Source organism: Oncorhynchus tshawytscha, linkage group LG10 (genome assembly GCF_018296145.1).
Source record: "Oncorhynchus tshawytscha isolate Ot180627B linkage group LG10, Otsh_v2.0, whole genome shotgun sequence".
NCBI classification, from domain to species: Eukaryota; Metazoa; Chordata; class Actinopteri; order Salmoniformes; family Salmonidae; genus Oncorhynchus; species Oncorhynchus tshawytscha.
Window position 1 is genome coordinate 83,596,839 of NC_056438.1, and position 21,333 is coordinate 83,618,171.

The 21,333-nt window shown below is 43.3% G+C and overlaps 1 protein-coding gene across 1 annotated transcript in view; it reads right to left on the reverse strand.

Moving 5' to 3' along the window:
* Positions 1-15,071, reverse strand: part of LOC112261168 (paired mesoderm homeobox protein 1) — a 16,041-nt gene extending 970 nt beyond the window's left edge. Inside the window, 4 exon segments of the mRNA XM_042329263.1 lie at positions 2,894-3,063; positions 4,898-5,041; positions 5,044-5,084; positions 14,284-15,071. Coding sequence (XP_042185197.1) covers positions 2,894-3,063; positions 4,898-5,041; positions 5,044-5,084; positions 14,284-14,530 — 602 coding nt within the window. The 5' untranslated portion in view covers positions 14,531-15,071.
* Positions 15,072-21,333: the final 6,262 nt, after the last annotated feature.

The following is a 21,333-nucleotide window of genomic DNA, read 5'->3' on the forward strand; positions in this document are numbered from 1 at the left end:
TAACCCCTATAACCATAACCCTAACCCTTCAACCCTAACCCTAAACCCTGACCCATAGCCCCTAACCCCAACCCCTAACTCTAGCCCTAACCCCTAACCACTAACCCTTCAACCCTAACCCCCAATCCTTAACCCTAACCCTTAATCCTATACCCTACCCCCTAACCCATAGCCCCTAACCCCAACCCCTAACTCTAACCCTAACCCTAACCCTAAACCCTGACTCATAGCCCCTAACCCCAACCCCTAACTCTAGCCCTAACCACTAACCCTTCAACCCTAACCCCCAATCCTTAACCCTAACCCCTAACCCATAGCCCCTAAACCCTAACTCTAACCTCTAACCCTAACTCTAACCATTCAACCTTAACCCCTATAACCATAACCCTAACCCTTCAACCCTAACCCTAAACCCTGACCCATAGCCCCTAACCCCAACCCCTAACTCTAGCCCTAACCCCTAATCACTAACCCTTCAACCCTAACCCCCAATCCTTAACCCTAACCCCTAACCCATAGCCCCTAAACCCTAACCTCTAACCCTAACCCCTAACCCTAACTCTAACCATTCAACCTTAACCCCTATAACCATAACCCTAACCCTTCAACCCCGAACCTAAACCTAAAAACAAACTCTAAACCCTAACCCTAACCCTAAACCCCTAACCATAACCATAACCACAACCCTCAAAATGGCGGTTTAGCCTTCTGTCAGTGATTCAATTTACAGAGTGATTCTTGATATGATTGTATTTTTAAAAATTTAAACATTGCATTTTCAATGAATAGAAACATGTGTAATATATGACTTCCATTACAACGACATCCTTGTCAAGAGAAAGGAAAGAAAACGATTTTAACCAGTTTCATACAGTATTTACAGTGGAGCTTGCATGGGCATTCCCATGGGTAAATATAGTAGTATGTTTACAGCATAGGGACTGTGAACTCAGAATAGGGACTGTGAACTCAGAATAGGGACTGTGAACTCAGAATAGGGACTGTGAACTCGGCATAGGGACTGTGAACTCAGAATAGGGACTGTGAACTCAGAATAGGGACTGTGAACTCGGCATAGGGTCTGTGAACTCGGCATAGGGACTGTGAACTCGGCATAGGGACTGTGAACTCGGCATAGGGACTGTGAACTCGGCATAGGGACTGTGAACTCGGCATAGGGACTGTGAACTCGGCATAGGGACTGTGAACTCGGCATAGGGACTGTGAACTCGGCATAGGGACTGTGAACTCGGCATAGGGACTGTGAACTCGGCATAGGGACTGAACTCGGAATAGGGACTGTGAACTCGGAATAGGGACTGTGAACTCGGCATAGGGACTGTGAACTCGGCATAGGGACTGTGAACTCGGCATAGAGACTGTGAACTCGGCATAGGGACTGTGAACTCGGCATAGGGACTGTGAACTCGGCATAGGGACTGTGAACTCGGCATAGGGACTGTGAACTCGGCATAGGGACTGTGAACTCGGCATAGGGACTGTGAACTCGGCATAGGGACTGTGAACTCGGCATAGGGACTGTGAACTCAGTATACAGCGCCTTCGGAAGGTATTCACACCTTGACTTTTTTCACATTTTTTTTTACTCTACGGCCTTATTCTAAAATGGATTAAATAAAAAAAATGGAATCAACAATCTACATACAATACCTCATAATGACATTGAAGAAACAGTTTTTTAGAAATGTTTGCGAATGTATTAAATATCAAAAACAAAAAACACCTTTATTACATAAGTATTCAGACCCTTTGCTATGAGACTTGAAATTGAGCTCAGGTGCATCCTGTTTCCATTGATCATCATTGAGATGTGGCTACAGCTTGATTGGAGTCCACTTGTGGTAAATTCAATTGATTGGACATGATTTGGAAAGGCACACACCTGTCTTTATAAGGTCCAACAGTTGACAGTGCATGTCAGGGCAAAAACCTAGCCATGAGGTCGAAGGAATTGTCTGTAGAGCTCAGAGACAGGATTGTGTCGAGGCACAGATCTGCGGGAAGGGTACCAAAACTGTCTGCAGCATTGAAGATCCCCAAGAACACAGTGGCCTCCATCATTCTTAAATGGAAGAAGTTTAGAACCAACAAGACTCTTCCTAGAGCTGGCCGCCCGGCCAAACTGAGCAATCGGGGGAGAAGGGCCTTGGTCAGGGAGGTGACCAAGAACCCAATGGTCACTCTGACAGAGCTCCAGAGTTCCTCTGTGGAGATGGGAGAACCTTCCAGAAGGACAACCATCTCTGCAGCCCTCCACCAATCAGGCCTTTATGGTAGAGTGGACAGATGGAAGCCACTCCTTAGTAAAAGACACATGACAGCCTGCTTGGAGTTTGCCAAAAGGCACATGAAGGACTCTCAGACAATGAGAAACAAGATTCTCTGGTCTGATGAAACCAAGATTGAACTCTTTGGACTGAATGCCAAGCGTCAATCTGGAGGAAACCTGGCACCATCCCTAGAGGGAATCATGGTGGTGGCAGCATCATGCTGTGGGGATGTTTTTCAGAAGCAGGGACTGGGAGACTAGTCAGGATCGAGGAAAAGATGAACGTCTTTGAGTGGCCCAGCCAGAGCCCGGACTTGAACCCAATCAAATCTCTCTGGAGAGACCTGAAAATAGCTGTGCAGAGACCCTCCCCATCCAACCTGGCAGAGCTTGAGAGGATCTGCAGAGAAGAATGGGAGAAACTCCCCAAATACAGATGTGCCAAACTTGTAGCGTCATACCAAAGAAGACTCTAGGCTGTAATCGCTGCCAAAGGTGCTTCAACAAAGTACTGCATTTTTTTATTAAATCCCAGCCTGTATCTGACATACAGTATGGTTTAAAACCCAAATCAAAAGAGCTGAGACAGTTACCTGTCCTTACCTGTAGGGTGAAGAGGAGCCCCAGGACAGGTAGTCGTTGGGTCGAGGTGCGATTGGCTGCTCCACTGCCGTGAGGTCACGAGAGTAGGACTTTATCATGGAGGAATTTTTACTGGCTAGCATAGCACGCTCGTTACGACGGAACTTAGCCCTCCTGTTCTGAAACCATACCTGGGAGAGAGGGGACAGGAGAACATCGTTAGAGAGAGAGAGAGGACAGGAGAACATCGTTAGAGAGAGAGAGAGGACAGGAAAACATCGTTAGAGAGAGGGGACAGGAGAACATCGTTAGAGAGAGAGGACAGGAGACATCGTTAGAGAGAGAGAGAGAGAGAGAGGGGCAGGTGAACGTCGAGAGAGGGCAGGTGAACATCATTAGTGAGAAAGAGAGAGAGAGAGAGAGGACAGGAGAACATCGTTAGAGAGAGAGAGGGGACAGGTGAACATCGTTAGAGAGAGGGCAGGTGAACATCATTAGTGAGAGACACAGAGAAAGGGTGAGAGAGAGAGAGAGAGAGAGGACAGGAGAACATCGTTAGAGAGAGAGGGAGGACAGGTGAACATCGAGAGAGAGAGGGCAGGTGAACATCGAGAGAGAGAGGGCAGGTGAACATCATGAGAGAGAGAGAGAGAGAGAGAGAGAGAGAGAGAGGACAGGTGAACATTGAGAGAGAGAGAGAGAGAGGACAGGAGAACATTGTTAGAGAGAGAGAGGACAGGTGAACATTGAGAGAGAGAGAGGACAGGAGAACATCGTTAGAGAGAGAGGACAGGAGACATCGTTAGAGAGAGAGAAAGAGGTTAACCCTGACTCTCACCTGTCCCTCAATGAGGTTAACCCTGACTCTCACCTGTCCCTCAGTGAGGTTAACCCTGACTCTCACCTGTCCCTCAGTGAGGTTAACCCTGACTCTCACCTGTCCCTCAGTGAGGTTAACCCTGACTCTCACCTGTCCTTCAGTGAGGTTAACCCTGACTCTCACCTGTACCTGTACCTCAGTGAGGTTAACCCTGACTCTCACCTGTCCCTAAGTGAGGTTAACCCTGACTCCCACCTGTCCCTTAGTGAGGTTAACCCTGACTCTCTCCTGTACCTGTCCCTCAGTGAGGTTAACCCTGACTCTCACCTGTACCCCATACCTCAGTGAGGTTAACCCTGACTCTCACTTGTACCCGTGTCTCAGTGAGGTTAACCCTGACTCTCACCTGTACCTGTCCCTCAGTGAGGTTAACCCTGACTCTCACCTGTACCCCGTACCTCAGTGAGGTTAACCCTGACTCTCACCTGTACCCCATACCTCAGTGAGGTTAACCCTGACTCTCACCTGTACCCCATACCTCAGTGAGGTTAACCCTGACTCTCACCTGTCCCTCAGTGAGGTTAACCCTGACTCTCACCTGTACCTGTACCTCAGTGAGGTTAACCCTGACTCTCACCTGTCCCTCAGTGAGGTTAACCCTGACTGTTCCCACCTGTCATCCAGAGTGAGGTCAACCCTGACTCATCACCTGGGACCTGTCCCTCAGACTGAAAAAACCTTCTGACTCTCACCATCAGACTGTTAAACAGCCACCACTAACATTGAGTGTTACTGCCCTGACTCTCAATGACACTGACTCTACCTCAGTGACTTTAATCATGACTTGACCTGGGAAATGTCCCTCAGTGAATTATCACTGACTCTCACCTTAAACAATGCTAGTGATATAATGACTCTCACCTGTACCTGTCCCTCAGTGCATACGTTGAACCCTGACTCTCACCTGCATCCCCGTAATCAGTGTATCAACCACTGACTCTCACCTGGTTTACATACCTCAGTGATGTATATACCCTGACTCTCACTACTGTATCTGTCCTCAGTGAGGTTAACCCTGACTCTCACCTGTACCCCATACCTCAGTGAGGTTAACCCTGACTCTCACCTGTACCCCATACCTCAGTGAGGTTAACCCTGACTCTCACCTGTACCCGTACCTCAGTGAGGTTAACCCTGACTCTCACCTGTACCCGTGTCTCAATGAGGTTAACCCTGCGTGCCAGGTCATCCCTGCATTGTCGGAACTAGAAGCACAGGGTTTCGTGTGTCCTCTCAAACACTCTGCTAACCTGCAGCTGACTGCTGACAAATGAAATTTGATTTGTTTGATTTGATTTGCTTCCTCTTCCTCCTCAGAACTCACATGCTCATCTAGTACCCGTGTCTCAGTGAGGTTAACCTGACAAACACCTGAAACACCCTCCATATGAACACCCTGACAAACCAGAAACACACGTGATATGAACCCTGACAAACACCTGAAACACATACCTCAGTGAGGAACACTGACAAACACCTGAAACTGTCCCTCAGTGAGATTAACACTGACAAACACAGAAACACCCATACCTCAGTGAAACCCTGACTCTCACCTGACAAACACAGAAACACACGTCCATATGAACACTGACAAACACAGAAACACACGTCGATATGAACACTGACAAACACAGAAACACACGTCAATATGAACACTGACAAACACTCTCAGGTATATGGAAATGTAGCCCTATACACATTGAGAGCAGTACAGATTCATCATGATTACAGCCCTGCTACATATAACCAAATGTAGCCCTATACATATTGAGAGCAGAACAGATTCATCATGATTACAGCCCTGCTACATATAACCAAATGTAGCCCTATACACATTGAGAGCAGAACAGATTCATCATGATTACAGCCCTGCTACATATAACCAAATGTAGCCCTATACACATTGAGAGCAGAACAGATTCATCATGATTACAGCCCTGCTACATATAACCAAATGTAGCCCTATACACATTGAGAGCAGAACAGATTCATCATGATTACAGCCCTGCTACATATAACCAAATGTTGACTGTGGATTGTGTTTTTGTTCTAGACTTTTGGATTGACTTTTGCTTCAATTGTGTTTTATTTAGTTTCGATATTATTATCATTTCTGCTTTCAGATCCTGAACCTTTATGTGATACAGTCATAATCATCCACGAGAAATAAACACGCAAGATTATAACACATCTATTGTTATAATGGAACGTGTGAAACATGTTATTTGATCATTGAAAACTCTAAAGCTCAACTAGCCAGTTATCGTCTCCTAGTGTATTTCTGATCAGTGGTCGGCACATTGAAATGGAAGATGTGCATCTTGAACATTCAAAATGTCACATATCGTTTGATTATTAGGGGCAAACTTTAGGCTAGCCTACGATTTCAGTTATTAATAATATACAGTGGCTTCAGAAAACATTCCGATCCCTTTTCTCCCACATTTTGTGACAGCTTTATTCTAAAATTATTTTTTTAAACTCAATCTACACACAATACCCCATAATGACATCACAATACCCCATAATGACATCACAATACCCCATAATGACATCACAATACCCCATAATGACATCACAATACCCCATAATGACATCACAATACCCCATAAAGACAAAGTGAAAACAGGTTTTTTGAAATCTTAGCAAATGCATTCAAAATAAAAACAGAAATACCTTATTTACATAGAATTCAGACCCAATGCTATGGTGCATCCTGTTTCCATTGATCATCCTTGTGATGTTTCTACAACTTTATTGCAGTCCACCTGTGGTAAATTCAATTGATTGGACATGATTTGGAAAGGCATACACCTGTCTATATAAGGTATTTGACAGTGCATGTCAGAGCAAAAACCAAGCCATGAGGTGGAAGGAATTGTCCGTAGAGCTCAGAGACAGGATTGTGTCGAGGCACAGATCTGCGGAAGGGTACCAAAAAATGTCTGCAGCATTGAAGGTCCCCAAGAACACAGTGGCCTCCATCATTCTTAAATGGAAGAAGTTTGGAGCCACCAAGACTCTTCTTAGAGCTGGCCGCCCAGACAAGCTGAGCAATCGGGGGAGAAGGGCCTTGGTCAGGAAGGTGACCAAGATCCCGATGGTCACTCTGACAGAGACCCAGAGTTCCTCTGTATAGACGGGTGAACCTTCCAGAATGACAACAATCTCTGCAGCACTCCACCAATCAGGCCTTTATGGTAGTGTGGCCAGATGGAAGCCACTCCTCATTAAAAGGCACATGACAGCCCGCTTGGAGTTTGCCAAAGGCACCTAAAGACTCTCAGATAATGAGAAACAAGATTCTCTGGTCTGATGAAACCAAGATTGATCCCTTTGGCCTGAATGCCAAGCATCACATCTGGAGGAAACCTGGCACCATCTCTAAAGTGAAGCATGGTGGTGGCAGCATCATGCTGTGGGGATGTTTTTCAGCGACTGGGAGACTAGTCAGGATCGAGGGAAAGATGAACTGAGCCAGGTATAGAGAGATCCTTGATGAAAACCTGCTCCAGAGCACTCAGGACCTCAGATTGGGGCGAAGGTTGACCTTCCAACAGGACAATGACCCTAAGCACACAGCCAAGACAACGCAGGAGTGGCTTTGGGACAAGTCTCTGAATGTCCTTGAGTGGCCCAGCCAGAGCCTAGACTTGAACCTGATCGAACATCTCTACAGATACCTGAAAATACCTGTGCAGCCACGCTCCCCATCCAACCTGGCAGAGCTTGAGAGGTTCTGCAGAGAAGAATGGGAGAAACTCCCCAAATACAGGTGTGCCAAGCTTGTAGCGTCATACCAAAGAAGACTCGAGGCTGTAATCACTGCCAAAGGTACTTCAACAAAGTACTGTGCAAAGGGTCTGAATTCTTATATAAATGTGATATTTCGTTAAAAAAATATATAACTTAGCAACAAAAACCAGTTTTTGCTTTATCATTATGGGGTATTTTACAATAAGGCTGTCATCTAACAAAATGTGTAAAAAAAAGTGTTATTTAAAATATAATTTGTGTTTACAAAAGGTTTCTGCGTAGATCTACTAAGTTTTACTCCCAATGGTCCCAGTCTGTGGGCCGTCTGTCTCTTGATGCTCTGTTACTAGAGAACCCTCCTGTCAGAGGAGACACTCATTCCTCCAACACACTTCTCCTCCTCATCAATCACTAATTAAACCATAAAGCCTCAGGGACACAGACCAGACCCCGCTACAGACCATGCTACAGAGCCGGCTACAGATCTGGCTACGGAGCCCCTACAGACCAGACTACAGAGCCGGCTACAGATCTGGCTACGGAGCCCCTACAGACCATGCTGAGCCGGCTACAGATCTGGCTACGGAGCCCCTACAGACCATGCTACAGAGCCGGCTACAGAGCCAGCCCCTACAGACCATGACAGAGCCGGCTACAGATCTGGCTAGAGCCCCTACAGACCAGACTACAGAGCCCCTACAGACCAGACTACAGAGCCCCTACAGACCAGGCTACAGAGCCCCTACAGACCAGACTACAGAGCCCCTACAGACCAGACTACGGAGCCCCTACAGACCAGACTACAGAGCCACTACAGACCAGACTACACATATAAGCTATGGAACAGAGACTTGGGATTCTCTCTCTGAGAACTGACACTTAATAAGAGGCAACAGCAATAACAGAGCTCTCACTAGTTCGGCATACATCCAACCAGTCAGAGTATTGAAATAACATCATTGGTCAACGAATACAACTCCTAAGTTTGACCCCTGGATCCATGACATCTAATGGCACCATGTCCTGCTTGTGGAAATGCATTCCTATGAATGCGGAACGAGCTGCAACAAACACTCAAACTTTTTAAAAACTGTTTTAGCTCCATCTCTTCGTTCAAAGACTCAATCATGGACACTCTTACTGACAGTTGTAGCTGCTTCGCGTGACGTATTGTTGTCTCTACCTCCTTGACCTTTGTGCTGTTGTCTGTGCCCAATAATGTTTGTACCATGTTTTGTGCTGCTACCATGTTGTTGCCATGTTGTGTTGCCACCTTGCCATGTTGTGTTGCTACCATTTTGTGTTGTCATGTGTTGCTGCCATGCTGTGTTGTTGTCTTAGGTCTCTCTTTATGTAGTGTTGTCTTAGGTCTCTCTTTATGTAGTGTTGTGTTGTCTTAGGTCTCTCTTTATGTAGTGTTGTCTCTCTTGTCGTAATGTGTGTTTTGTCCTATATTTTTATTTAATTTATTTAGTATTTTTTCAATCCCAGGCCCCCGTCCCCACAGGAGGCCTTTTGCCTTTTGGTAGGCCGTCATTGTAAATAAGAAATGTGTCCTTAACTGACTAGTTAAAGGTTCAATAATCAGCCTCATTCATCCAGCCGGCCTCTGAAGAAACACTCACATGATTCATTTAAGAGGCCTGTCAACATTCATTTCTGAATGATGGAAACAAACATAGAGCTGCATGTTTACACTAGATTGCGTCCAGAATTGACTCCTGTAAGAGCTCATTTATAGCCTGCTTTAGAGGGACAAGGGCTAGCTTTTTTAGGTTTGCATTGATTATTGGTGTTTACTAAAAGAATATGCTACTTTTTGAAGCATAATTTTAGGAATATAAAAAAAATATATATAAAAAAAAACCTCACCTTCATAAATGGTTTTATTATACATTTTTAACCTCACACATTTTAAAATGGATTCCACTTGATTTTGTTGGTCTAAAATATAGGCCTAGAATATTCTCCTCTGTGTGTTTATGAGACAGTGGGATTCTCACATTCATTACAGTAATCACTAAAGCTTAATTGTCGGCCTACACGTGTAGTGAGAAGTCTGTTGTTGTTCATGTAGCACACATAACACATTTGATGTGTGACACAGTTAGGCCAAGCCTGCTCCTGAAACGTAAGCCTAAAAGCATTCTTTCTAAAAAGCCGGCATAACAGAATAACTTTACACGGTTGTCTTTATTTAAAGAAAACTACTTATTTTCTGCTAATTATGTTTTTTACAAGTAAAGACCAACAATTGAGGGCGACACGGCAACAGACCTACTGCAGGGTGATGACGTCATAATAACAGGTATTAGCTACTGTGGTCGTTCCACTGGTATACGTATGAGTACACCGAGGTCCGAACCTCCTAAAAAATGAAATAACAACTCAGTCAGGAGTCGCAAAATACTGTTGACAGTTGGAATAGTAAAATACGCAGGGTGCAATTCAGAAACTTGGTTGTGCATCAGCAGTTTTCCTATTGTTATATGTCATTTCCTGACAATCACTCAATTATCATATCTACATGTACATACTACCTCAATCAGCCTGACTAAACGGTGTCTGTATGTAGACTCGCTACTGTATATAGCCTCTCTACTGTATATAGCCTCTCTACTGTATATAGCCTCTCTACTGTATATAGCCTGTCTTTTTACTGTTGTTTTATTTCTTTACCTACCTATTGTTCACTTAACACCTTTTTTGCACTATTGGTTAGAGCCTGTAAGCAAGCATTTCACTGTTGTATTCAGCGCACGTGACAAATAAACTTCGATTTGATTTGATTAGCCCATGTCAGGAAAAATATATATTTGATTGGTAAATTAGTCTAGTTAGTCTAGTCAGGTATCTAAACTTGTAATCACGGCCTAATTATTGACCAGGCATGAAGGGCACGTGCCCAGGGGCCCACACCTCCAGGGGGCCCACTTTGATTCTGTTAGTCACTCTCGCTCAGATATCATATGTGTTTGTCGTGGCTAATTGTATAGCTAATAGGCTATGTGTTTGTAGCGGCTAATTGTATAACTAATAGGCTATGTGTTTGTAGGGGCTAATTGTATAACTAATAGGCTATGTGTTTGTAGGGGCTAATTGTATAGCTAATAGGCTATGTGTTTGTAGCGGCTAATTGTATAACTAATAGGCTATGTGTTTGTAGGGGCTAATTGTATAGCTAATAGGCTATGTGTTTGTAGCGGCTAATTGTATAACTAATAGGCTATGTGTTTGTAGCGGCTAATTGTATAGCTAATAGGCTATGTGTTTGTAGGGGCTAATTGTATAGCTAATAGATTATGTGTTTGTAGCGGCTAATTGTATAGCTAATAGGCTATGTGTTTGTAGGGGCTAATTGTATAGCTAATAGGCTATGTGTTTGTAGGGGCTAATTGTATAGCTAATAGGCTATGTGTATGTAGGGGCTAATTGTATAGCTAATAGGCTATGTGTTTGTAGTGGCTAATTGTATAGCTAATAGGCTATGTGTTTGTAGTGGCTAATTGGATAGCTAATAGGCTATGTGTTGTAGCGGCTAATTGTATAGATAATGTGTTGTAGATCCACCGAGCTACAGCAACCAAGGTGATAATGGCTGGGGTCATTTTGCCTTGTTTTTGTTGTTCTCCAGATAGAATTTTAGAGTTTTTAAATTGTATAGAAATGCAGATTTGCTCTGAAGCACCCCAACTTTGCTCTGAAGCACCCCAACTTTGCTCTGAAGCACCCCAACTTTTCTTGGTGTGGAATTTTCATTGTTGGACATAAAAGTCTGTAAAAAAACATCAGGAAATCAGCTCCAAGTGATTTAAATTTAAGAAATATGTTTCTAAGTAGAGCGACACGAACTGATCGTATACAAATGTAAGCAAGGTTTGAAATGATTCTGTTTTAGTCAAACATTATATATGTTTGGGCTTCTTGCTTTCAATTTGCAGTCTACAAATTACTTGTAATTAAGGCCATCCTTTCTAGAAAGAATCAGCTCCCAGCTGAATCTAGTTGATGATCCCTGGTATATATAGCATAGCCACTGGGGAAGTAGTTTGGACAAATGTTTTTTGGTCAGCGCTGGCACAGCAGACTGCTTTATCAGTCCACTAATACAGTACGATTAAAGGCCCAGTCCATAGGTACAGTACGATTAAAGGCCCAGTCCACTAATACAGTACGATTAAAGGCCCAGTCCACTAATACAGTACGATTAAAGGCCCAGTCCATAGGTACAGTACGATTAAAGGCCTAGTCCACTAATACAGTACGATTAAAGGCCCAGTCCATAGGTACAGTACCAGTCAAAAGTTTGGACACACCTAGTCATTCAAGGGTTTTTCTTTATTTTTTAAAACTATTTTCTACATTGTAGTAACCAAAAAAACTGTTAAACAAATCAAAATATATTTTAGATTCTTCAAAATAGCCACCCTTTGCCTTGATGACAGCTTTGCACACTCTTTGCATTCTCTTAACCAGCTTCACCTAGAATGCTTTTCCAACAGTCTTGAAGGAGTTCCCACATATGCTGAGCACTTGTTGGCTGCTTTTCCTTCACTCTGCGGTCCAACTCATCCCAAACCATCTCAATTGGGTTGAGGTTGGGTGATTGTGGAGGCCAGGTCATCTGATGCATCACTCCATCACTCCTTCTTGGTCAAATAGCCTGGAGGTCTGTTGGGTCACTGTCCTGTTGAAAAACAAATGATAGTCCCACTTAATGCAAACCAGATGGGATGGCGTATCGCTGCAGAATGCTGTGGTAGCCATGCTGGTTAAGTGTGCCTTGAATTCTAAATAATTCACAGACAGTGTCACCAGCAAAGCACCCCCACATCATCACACCTCCTCCTCCATGCTTCATGGTGGGAACCACACATGCAGAGATCATCCGTTCACCTACTCTGTGTCTCACAAAGACACAGCGATTGGAACCAAAAATCTAAAATTTGGACTCATCAGTCAAAAGGACAGATTTCCACCGGTCTATTGTCCATTGCTCGTGTTTCTTGGCCCAAGCAAGTCTCTTCTTATTATTGGTGTCCTTTAGTAGTGTTTGCTTTGCAGCAATTTGACCATGAAGGCCTGATTCACGCAGTCTCCTCTGAACAGTTGATGTTGAGATGTGTCTGTTACTTGAACTCTGTGAAGCATTTATTTGGGATGCAGTTTCTGAGGCTGGTATCTCTAATGAACTTATCCTCTGCAGCAGAGGTAACTCTGGGTCTTCCTTTCCTGTGGCGGTCCTCACGAGAGCCAGTTTCATCATAGCGCTTGATGGTTTTTCAGCATTGACTGACCTGGACTGTTGTTTCTCTTTGCTTGTTTGAGCTGTTCTTGCCATTATATGGACTTGGTCTTTTACCAAATAAGGCTATCTTCTGTATACCACCCCTATCTTGTCACAACACAACTGATTGGCTCAAAAGCATTAAGAAGAAAATAAATTCCATATATTAAATTTTAACAGGGCACACCTGTTAATTTAAATTAATTCCAGGTGACTACATGAAGCTGGTTGAGAGAATGCCAAGAGTGTGCAAAGCTGTCATTAAGGCAAAGGGTGGCTCATTTGAAGAATCTTAAAAATAAAATATATTATGGATTTGTTTAACACGTTTTCGGTTACTACATGATTCCATATGTGCTATTTTATAGTTTTGATGTCTTCAATATCATTCTACAATGTAGAAAATAGTAAAAAATAAAGAAAAACCCTTGAATGAGTAGGTGTGTCCAAACTTTTGACTGGTACTGTATAGATATATATTTTTTACATATATATATTTTTTTATCCAGGGGGATTTTTCATCACCCTCAGCACCCCTATTTCCCGAAGCTATTGTATAGAGGCTCTATAAAAAGGGTTGTGATTGAGCAATCTAAAGGAGTATAGAGGCTTTATAAAAAGGGTTGTGATTGAGCAATCTAAAGGAGTATAGAGGCTCTATAAAAAGGGTTGTGATTGAGCAATCTAAAGGAGTATAGAGGCTCTATAAAAAGGGTTGTGATTGAGCAATCTAAAGGAGTATAGAGGCTCTATAAAAAGGGTTGTGCTGGAGCAATCTAAAGGAGTATAGAGGCTCTATAAAAGGGTTGTGATTGAGCAATCTAAAGGAGTATTGAGGCTCTATAAAAGGGTTGTGATGGAGCAATCTAAAGGAGTATAGAGGCTCTATAAAAGGGTTGTGCTGGAGCAATCTAAAGGAGTATAGAGGCTCTATAAAAAGGGTTGTGCTGGAGCAATCTAAAGGAGTATAGAGGCTCTATAAAAGGGTTGTGATTGAGCAATCTAAAGGAGTATAGAGGCTCTATAAAAGGGTTGTGCTGGAGCAATCTAAAGGAGTATAGAGGCTCTATAAAAAGGGTTGTGATTGAGCAATCTAAAGGAGTATAGAGGCTCTATAAAAAGGGTTGTGCTGGAGCAATCTAAAGGAGTATAGAGGCTCTATAAAAAGGGTTGTGATTGAGCAATCTAAAGGAGTATAGAGGCTCTATAAAAAGGGTTGTGATTGAGCAATCTAAAGGAGTATAGAGGCTCTATAAAAAGAGAAGAACAGTAAAAGCACATGTTCGTTGTGCGCTATTAGTAGCTTTATGCGCCTCCATCCCTTCCCAGGTTACACAGGAAAGGTTATGAACGCATGAAGAAAACATTGGTGTTGTTTCACGGACGTGTGTTCACTAACGTGACAATTTTCTCTATCTGATATCACAGCGTATTACAGTTATTCTACACCGGAGGAAGGCCACACCATTCCCCTTTCTACTAACTTACTCTCCTGCTGCGTCGTATCGCTGCCGCTGGTCAGCCCCGGGGACTCCACCACGCTCCTTCCCGCATCCCCGGCGCTCTCATTGGCCTGAACCCCTACCATCTCCCGCACCTCCTCCAGATCCAACAGGTGGCTGACAGAGAAGTTTTTCTTGGCCTGCAGTGTTTCCAGTTTGGCTGATATCGGGCTTTCCAGGCGGCTCGTCAGTGAGTCTTGTCTGTCCATTACATGCGCATAGCCAGAAGTCATGACGCTGACTCAATACAGACGTCAAAACACCGATTAGCGTATAACAAACCTACCTAGCTAACTTATACTCGACGCACAGAAAAATATCAAGAATAACTCCAAACCCATAACAGCGCTGGTTTCAACTCAGGACAGGGCTCGTTTTGTATGAATTTGGTTGGAAAGCCGTTGGTTTTACAGATCCAAATCACTCCACTTTAAGCAAGATCTATGGTCCTCTGTTCGATTCCACTCGATAAGAGGCCCCTCACCTCGTCAAATAAAACCCCGAAACATATACAACAAGACAACTTTTGGCTTCTTCCTGGATATTCCCTGGATTTTTAAACACAAAGAGTAGTAGGCTATAGCAAGTTTCTCCTCTCCTCGCCTGTGAGTCCAGACCGCGGTATGACTGAGCTGGGCTAAACGTTTCTCCTCTCCTCGCCTGTGAGTCCAGACCGCGGTATGACTGAGCTGGGCTAAACGTTTCTCCTCTCCTCGCCTGTGAGTCCAGACCGCGGTATGACTGAGCTGGGCTAAACGTTTCTCCTCTCCTCGCCTGTGAGTCCAGACCGCTCCTCTCCTCGCCTGTATGACTGAGCTGGGCTAAAGACGTTTCTCCTCTCCTCGCCTGTGAGTCCAGACCGCGGTATGACTGAGCTGGGCTAAACGTTTCTCCTCTCCTCGCCTGTGAGTCCAGACCGCGGTATGACTGAGCTGGGCTAAACGTTTCTCCTCTCCTCGCCTGTGAGTCCAGACCGCGGTATGACTGAGCTGGGCTAAACGTTTCTCCTCTCCTCGCCTGTGAGTCCAGACCGCGGTATGACTATGGGCTGGGGTAAAAAGGAACGATGAGGTCTCACATTCGCGCGTTTTGAGTAAAATCTATCGCTCAACGCCCAGGACCCTGCGAGGCGGAGCGAGGCTCTGGTAACGGGAAGGGAACAGGCCGAAGTGAGTGTCACGCACAGGGCGGCTGAGAGGGGGAAATAAAGCACCATTTGAAGACCCTGGGGTAAACTGATCGCCCTAAAAAGGAGTCTGCAATTACGTGGCAATGCTTTCTGCGCTGACTCTGACAGTCCGTGCCCTCGTGTGTGAAGCACCCCACCCCCTTCAACAATGCACACCATCACACAAAAAAGCGCTGATTAACCGACTTACGTTTTGGCAGTTGGAAATTGGGATTTTGATAATTGATGTCTATGCCTCTCAGTGTTTTCATTGCAGCCAAACTAATATACTGTATTCTGCCACATGGTAATCCTTATAATGTATTTATGGCGGATAATATCTTTGAATAGAGCATTGTTTTGAATAGGTATGCCCACACAACATATTTCCCATGGCTGATTTACATGCACGCGCAAAGATATGGTGCTACAACATGTCTGCAGTATATCAGTTGGAGGTTGTCATTTGACATTTTAAAATCATAGCTTTTGGCATAACTCAAATCTGTTTTGGATATATAGGCCAAACGTTTCTAAGTGCAGCACAGGCTGTGCGTAAAAGAAGCACCCTGTGTCTCTGCATAGCGGGGACACCACATCACCAACAAACAAAAAAATGATAGCCTATACGTGTGGTACATTTATATTTCTGACTGCACAGGCTGGGTCTGCAGTCACACGCAAACTACACAGATGAAACTGGCTTTTGAAACTGTAACTGTTGCATGCGTTGTTCGCCTGGTCAGAGAGAGCGAGAGAAACAGAGAGAGAGAGAGAAACAGGGAGAGAGAGAAACGGGGAGAGGGAAACAGGGAGAGAGAGAAACAGAGAGAGAGAGAAACAGGGAGAGAGAGAAACAGGGAGAGAGAGAAACAGGGAGAGAGAGAAACAGGGAGAGAGAGAAACAGGGAGAGAGAGAGAAACAGGGAGAGAGAGAAAACAGGGAGAGAGAGAAACAGGGAGAGAGAGAAACAGGGAGAGAGAGAGAAACAGGGAGAGATAGAAACAGGGAGAGAGAGAGAAACAGGGAGAGAGAAACAGGGAGAGAGAGAAACAGGGAGAGAGAGAAACAGGGAGAGAGAGAAACAGAGAGAGAGAGGGGTCCCCGTATGGTGGAATGGCATCCATTGGTCTGTTCTGAGCTCCAAGCTGCCTGCCTGGCCCAGCCAAACCATCTCAGCCCCGGGTCAGAGAGAGAGAGGACGAGGGGGTCCCGTATGGTGGAATGACATCAATGGGCCTGTTCTGAGGTCCAAGCTGCCTGCCTGGCCCAGCCAACCCATTTTAGCCCCGGGCCCCCTGCCCCCCCTGCCCCCTCATCTGGCAAAAGAACACTTGATGCCATCAAAGGGCTGCAGATTGAATCCAGATGTGCGCGCGGTGCCTCTCTGCCTCGTTCTTTCCATGGATGTAATTAAAGCACAGAGCCAGGATTGGGCAGTCTACTCTTCCTCATTAGTTCTCTACTCCTCATCTCTCCTCCTTTCGTTTCTTCTCTTTATCCCTGCGTGAAGCCAGAGTGCTCTGTTCATGCAGCCAGTGTTTTCTCGTCTATAAATCAGAGTGGACCAAATCGTGTCAACATGTGTTGCGAAGGAGAAAGGGTTTTTCTCGTGTTTTTTTCCCTTCTATTTAGGTTCATTAAAAGCCGTGTTGTTTTAAACAATATCAACCACCCACACAGCATATTTCAATTTAAATGTTATCTTTTGATTGAACAAATTCAGTAATATTTTACACACAGCAACACTTAAAGGCCTATCATATTTGTTGCAATAATTATATGTAGTTGATAAATACCTTTGTTTGCTTACGGTCATCCCGCCAATTACAGTAAAAGTAGGCCTACTTTCCCTGCAGTTTGCAGCCCAGACATACAAAGTTACGGGTTGAACGTAGCCTGATGCGTCTGCGGAAAAAAGGCAAGGCAAGCACATATACAACTATTTTGTGTTCTTGATTATATCCCATGTGAAGTGTAAAATACCATTATAAACAATACATTGATCAAAATAACACATTGGAGATGTGTAGCCTGTACATTTGAACGTTTCATGTAATAATTCAAACAAAAATACAGACGTCTGATATTCAAATCCAAAAATCGAAAATAAAAATAATTATTAACAATTAACAATTATTAGGAGTTCATAACAAATGTTTAATAATTGTTTTAATTCAAGCATAACTTCAGATATGGCGTTTCGAATGGTGTTTCTAGCTTACTATAACAAACATTAGTATAGGCTACTACATCGAGCCTCCCAATATAATGTATCATTTATAGAGCTGAAATAACCCAAAACATCTTTTGACAACAGCTATAATGATGCTTTTATCAGCTTCATGAAAACGAAAATAATTTTAACAATTGTATTAGTATTTAATAATAATAATAATATAAACATAGGTTACTAATGCCCGTGATTGCAGTTAAGAATTCGATGCTTATTTTCCCACGTTGATAAAAGCTGTAAATGTTACTTCCTGTATAATTCAGAACGGATTTGGTTTGATGAGGAAACACTAGTGTAATTACCGACTGGAACGGGTTGAATCAACATCTGTCCACCTCATTTCAACAACAAAAATATATATTACATTTAAAATAATAATTTAACCTTTATTTAACTAGTCAGTTAAGAACAAATTCTTATTTATAATGACGGCTTACCAAAAGGCAAAAGGCCTCCTGCGGGGACGGGGGCTAAAACAATCATATTTAAATAATAAATAATCATTTTAAATCATATTTAAATATAGGACAAAACACACATCATGACAAGAGAGACAACACATCACAACACTACATAAAGAAAGACCTAAGACAACAACACAGCATGGCAGCAACACAGCATGGCAGCAACACGTGACAACACAGCATGGTAGCAACACAGCATGGTAGCAACACAGCATGGCAGCAACACGTGACAACACAGCATGGTAGCAACACAGCATGGCAGCAACACATGACAACACAGCATGGTAGCAACACAGCATGGCAGCAACACATGACAACACAGCATGGTAGCAACACAGCATGGTAGCAACACAGCATGGCAGCAACACACGAAAACACAACATGGCAGCAACACAGCATGGCAGCAACACATATGCAGCGTGTATAAACAATGTAACTAAAATGCATTGCACATTAGTTCCAATATTAAAATGAGCTATATCGACAATCAAGTAGCTAAATAGACAGTACAAAACCTCATGGTAAAATGGATTGCAGGAAATTAGCTTCCGGACCCAAGTCCATATATACAGTATGTATGTGAACAGAACATGGGTACCATGTTATATAGGATGAGCCTTGACTAGAATACAGTATGTCCATATGAAGTGGACAGCAGTAGTTATATAGGATGAACTAGAATACAGTATGTCCATATGAAGTGGACAGCAGTAGTTATATAGGATGAACTAGAATACAGTATATACATATGAAGTGGACAGCAGTAGTTATATAGGATGAACTAGAATACAGTATATACATATGAAGTGGACAGCAGTAGTTATATAGGATGAGCCTTGACTAGAATACAGTATGTACATATGAAGTGGACAGCAGTAGTTATATAGGATGAGCCTTGACTAGAATACAGTATATACATATGAAGTGGACAGCAGTAGTTATATAGGATGAACTAGAATACAGTATATACATATGAAGTGGACAGCAGTAGTTATATAGGATGAACTAGAATACAGTATATACATATGAAGTGGACAGTAGTAGTTATATAGGATGAACTAGAATACAGTATATACATATGAAGTGGACAGCAGTAGTTATATAGGATGAACTAGAATACAGTATATACATATGAAGTGGACAGCAGTAGTTATATAGGATGAACTAGAATACAGTATATACATATGAAGTGGACAGCAGTAGTTATATAGGATGAACCATGACTAGAATACAGTATATACATATGAAGTGGACAGCAGTAGTTATATAGGATGAACCTTGACTACAATACAGTAGATACATATGAAGTGGACAGTAGTAGTTATATAGGATGAGCCTTGACTAGAATACAGTATATACATATGAAGTGGACAGCAGTAGTTATATAGGATGAGCCTTGACTAGAATACAGTATGTACATATGAAGTGGACAGCAGTAGTTATATAGGATGAGCCTTGACTAGAATACAGTATGTACATATGAAGTGGACAGCAGTAGTTATATAGGATGAGCCTTGACTAGAATACAGTATATACATATGAAGTGGGTAAACCAGTATGTAAACATGATGGAATCAGTATGGAAACATTATTAAAGTGACCAGTGTTCAATGACTCTATAGGGCAGCAAACTCTAAGGTGCAGGGTGGAGATACAGGTAAACTTGGAAGTTTACATACACTTAGGTTGGAGTCATTTAAACTTGTTTTTCAACCACTCCACACATTTCCTTGGCTACTAACCAATCGTGCTATTTTGTGTTTTTTCACGTTATTTGTAACTTATTTTGTACATAATGTTTCTGCCACCGTCTCTTAAGACCGAAAACAGCTTCTGGATATCAGCGATTACTCACCTCGTACTGGACAAAGGTTTATCTTTGCGAAGGATTTACTCCAGACACCCGACATTCACATGAAGAAGAGAAGGAGATATTGGGGTCGTAGGTCAGGGGGCCTTGTAAGGAGACGACGGCGAGTGAGTACCATCAGTCCTATTAGCCAACATGCAATCTTTAGGTAACAAAATGGATGAGATCCGTTCAAGACTATCCTACCAACGGGACATTAAAAACTGTGATATCTTATGTTTCACCGAGTCGTGGCTGAATGACTACATGGATAACATCCTTCTGGCTGGGTTTACGCTGCATCAGCAAGATAAAACAGCTGCCTCCGGTAAGACAAGGGGTGGTGGTCTGTGTCTATTGGTCAATAACAGCTGGTGCACAAAATCTAATATGAAGGAAGTCTCAAGGTTTTGCTCGCCTGAGGTAGAGTATCTCATGATAAGCTGTAGACCACACTATATTTTTCAGAGCTGTCTATTTACCATCGCAAGCCGATGCTGGCACTAAAACGGCACTCAACGAGCTGTATAATCATTTCTACCAGATCATTTGAAACCAGAGGGAAAAAAACTCTAGACCACACAGAGACGCATACAAAGCTCTCCCTCGCCCTCCATTTGGCAAATCTGACCATAACTCTAACCTCCTGATTCCTGCTTACAAGCAAAAACTAAAGCAGAAAGTACCAGAGACTCACTCAATAAGGAAGTGGTCAGATGACCAGATGCTAAGTTACAGGATTGTTTTGCTACCACAGACTGGAATATGGTCCATGATTCTTCCGATTGCATTGAGGAGTACACCACATCTGGCATAAGCTTCATCAATAAGTGCATCGATGACGTCGTTCCCCACAGTGACTGTACGTACATACCCCAACCAGAAACCATGGGTTACAGGCAACATCCTCACTGAGCTAAATGGTAAATCTGCCGCTTTCAAGGAGCGGGACTCATTGTACTTCCGGCGCCGACAGAGATGGCAGCCTCGCTTCGCGTTCCAAGGAAACTATGCAGTTTTTTGTTTTTTTACGTTTTATTTCTTACATTAGTACCCCAGGTCATCTTAGGTTTCATTACATACAGTCGAGAAGAACTACTGAATATAAGATCAGCGTCAACTCACCATCAGTACGACCAAGAATATGTTTTTCGCGACGCGGATCCTGTGTTCTGCCTTACAAACAGGACAACGGAGTGGATTCCATGCAGCGACCCAAAAAAACGACTCAGAAAAAGAGGGAAACGAGGCGGTCTTCTGGTCAGACTCCGGAGACGGGCACACCGTGCACCACTCCCTAGCATTCTTCTTGCCAATG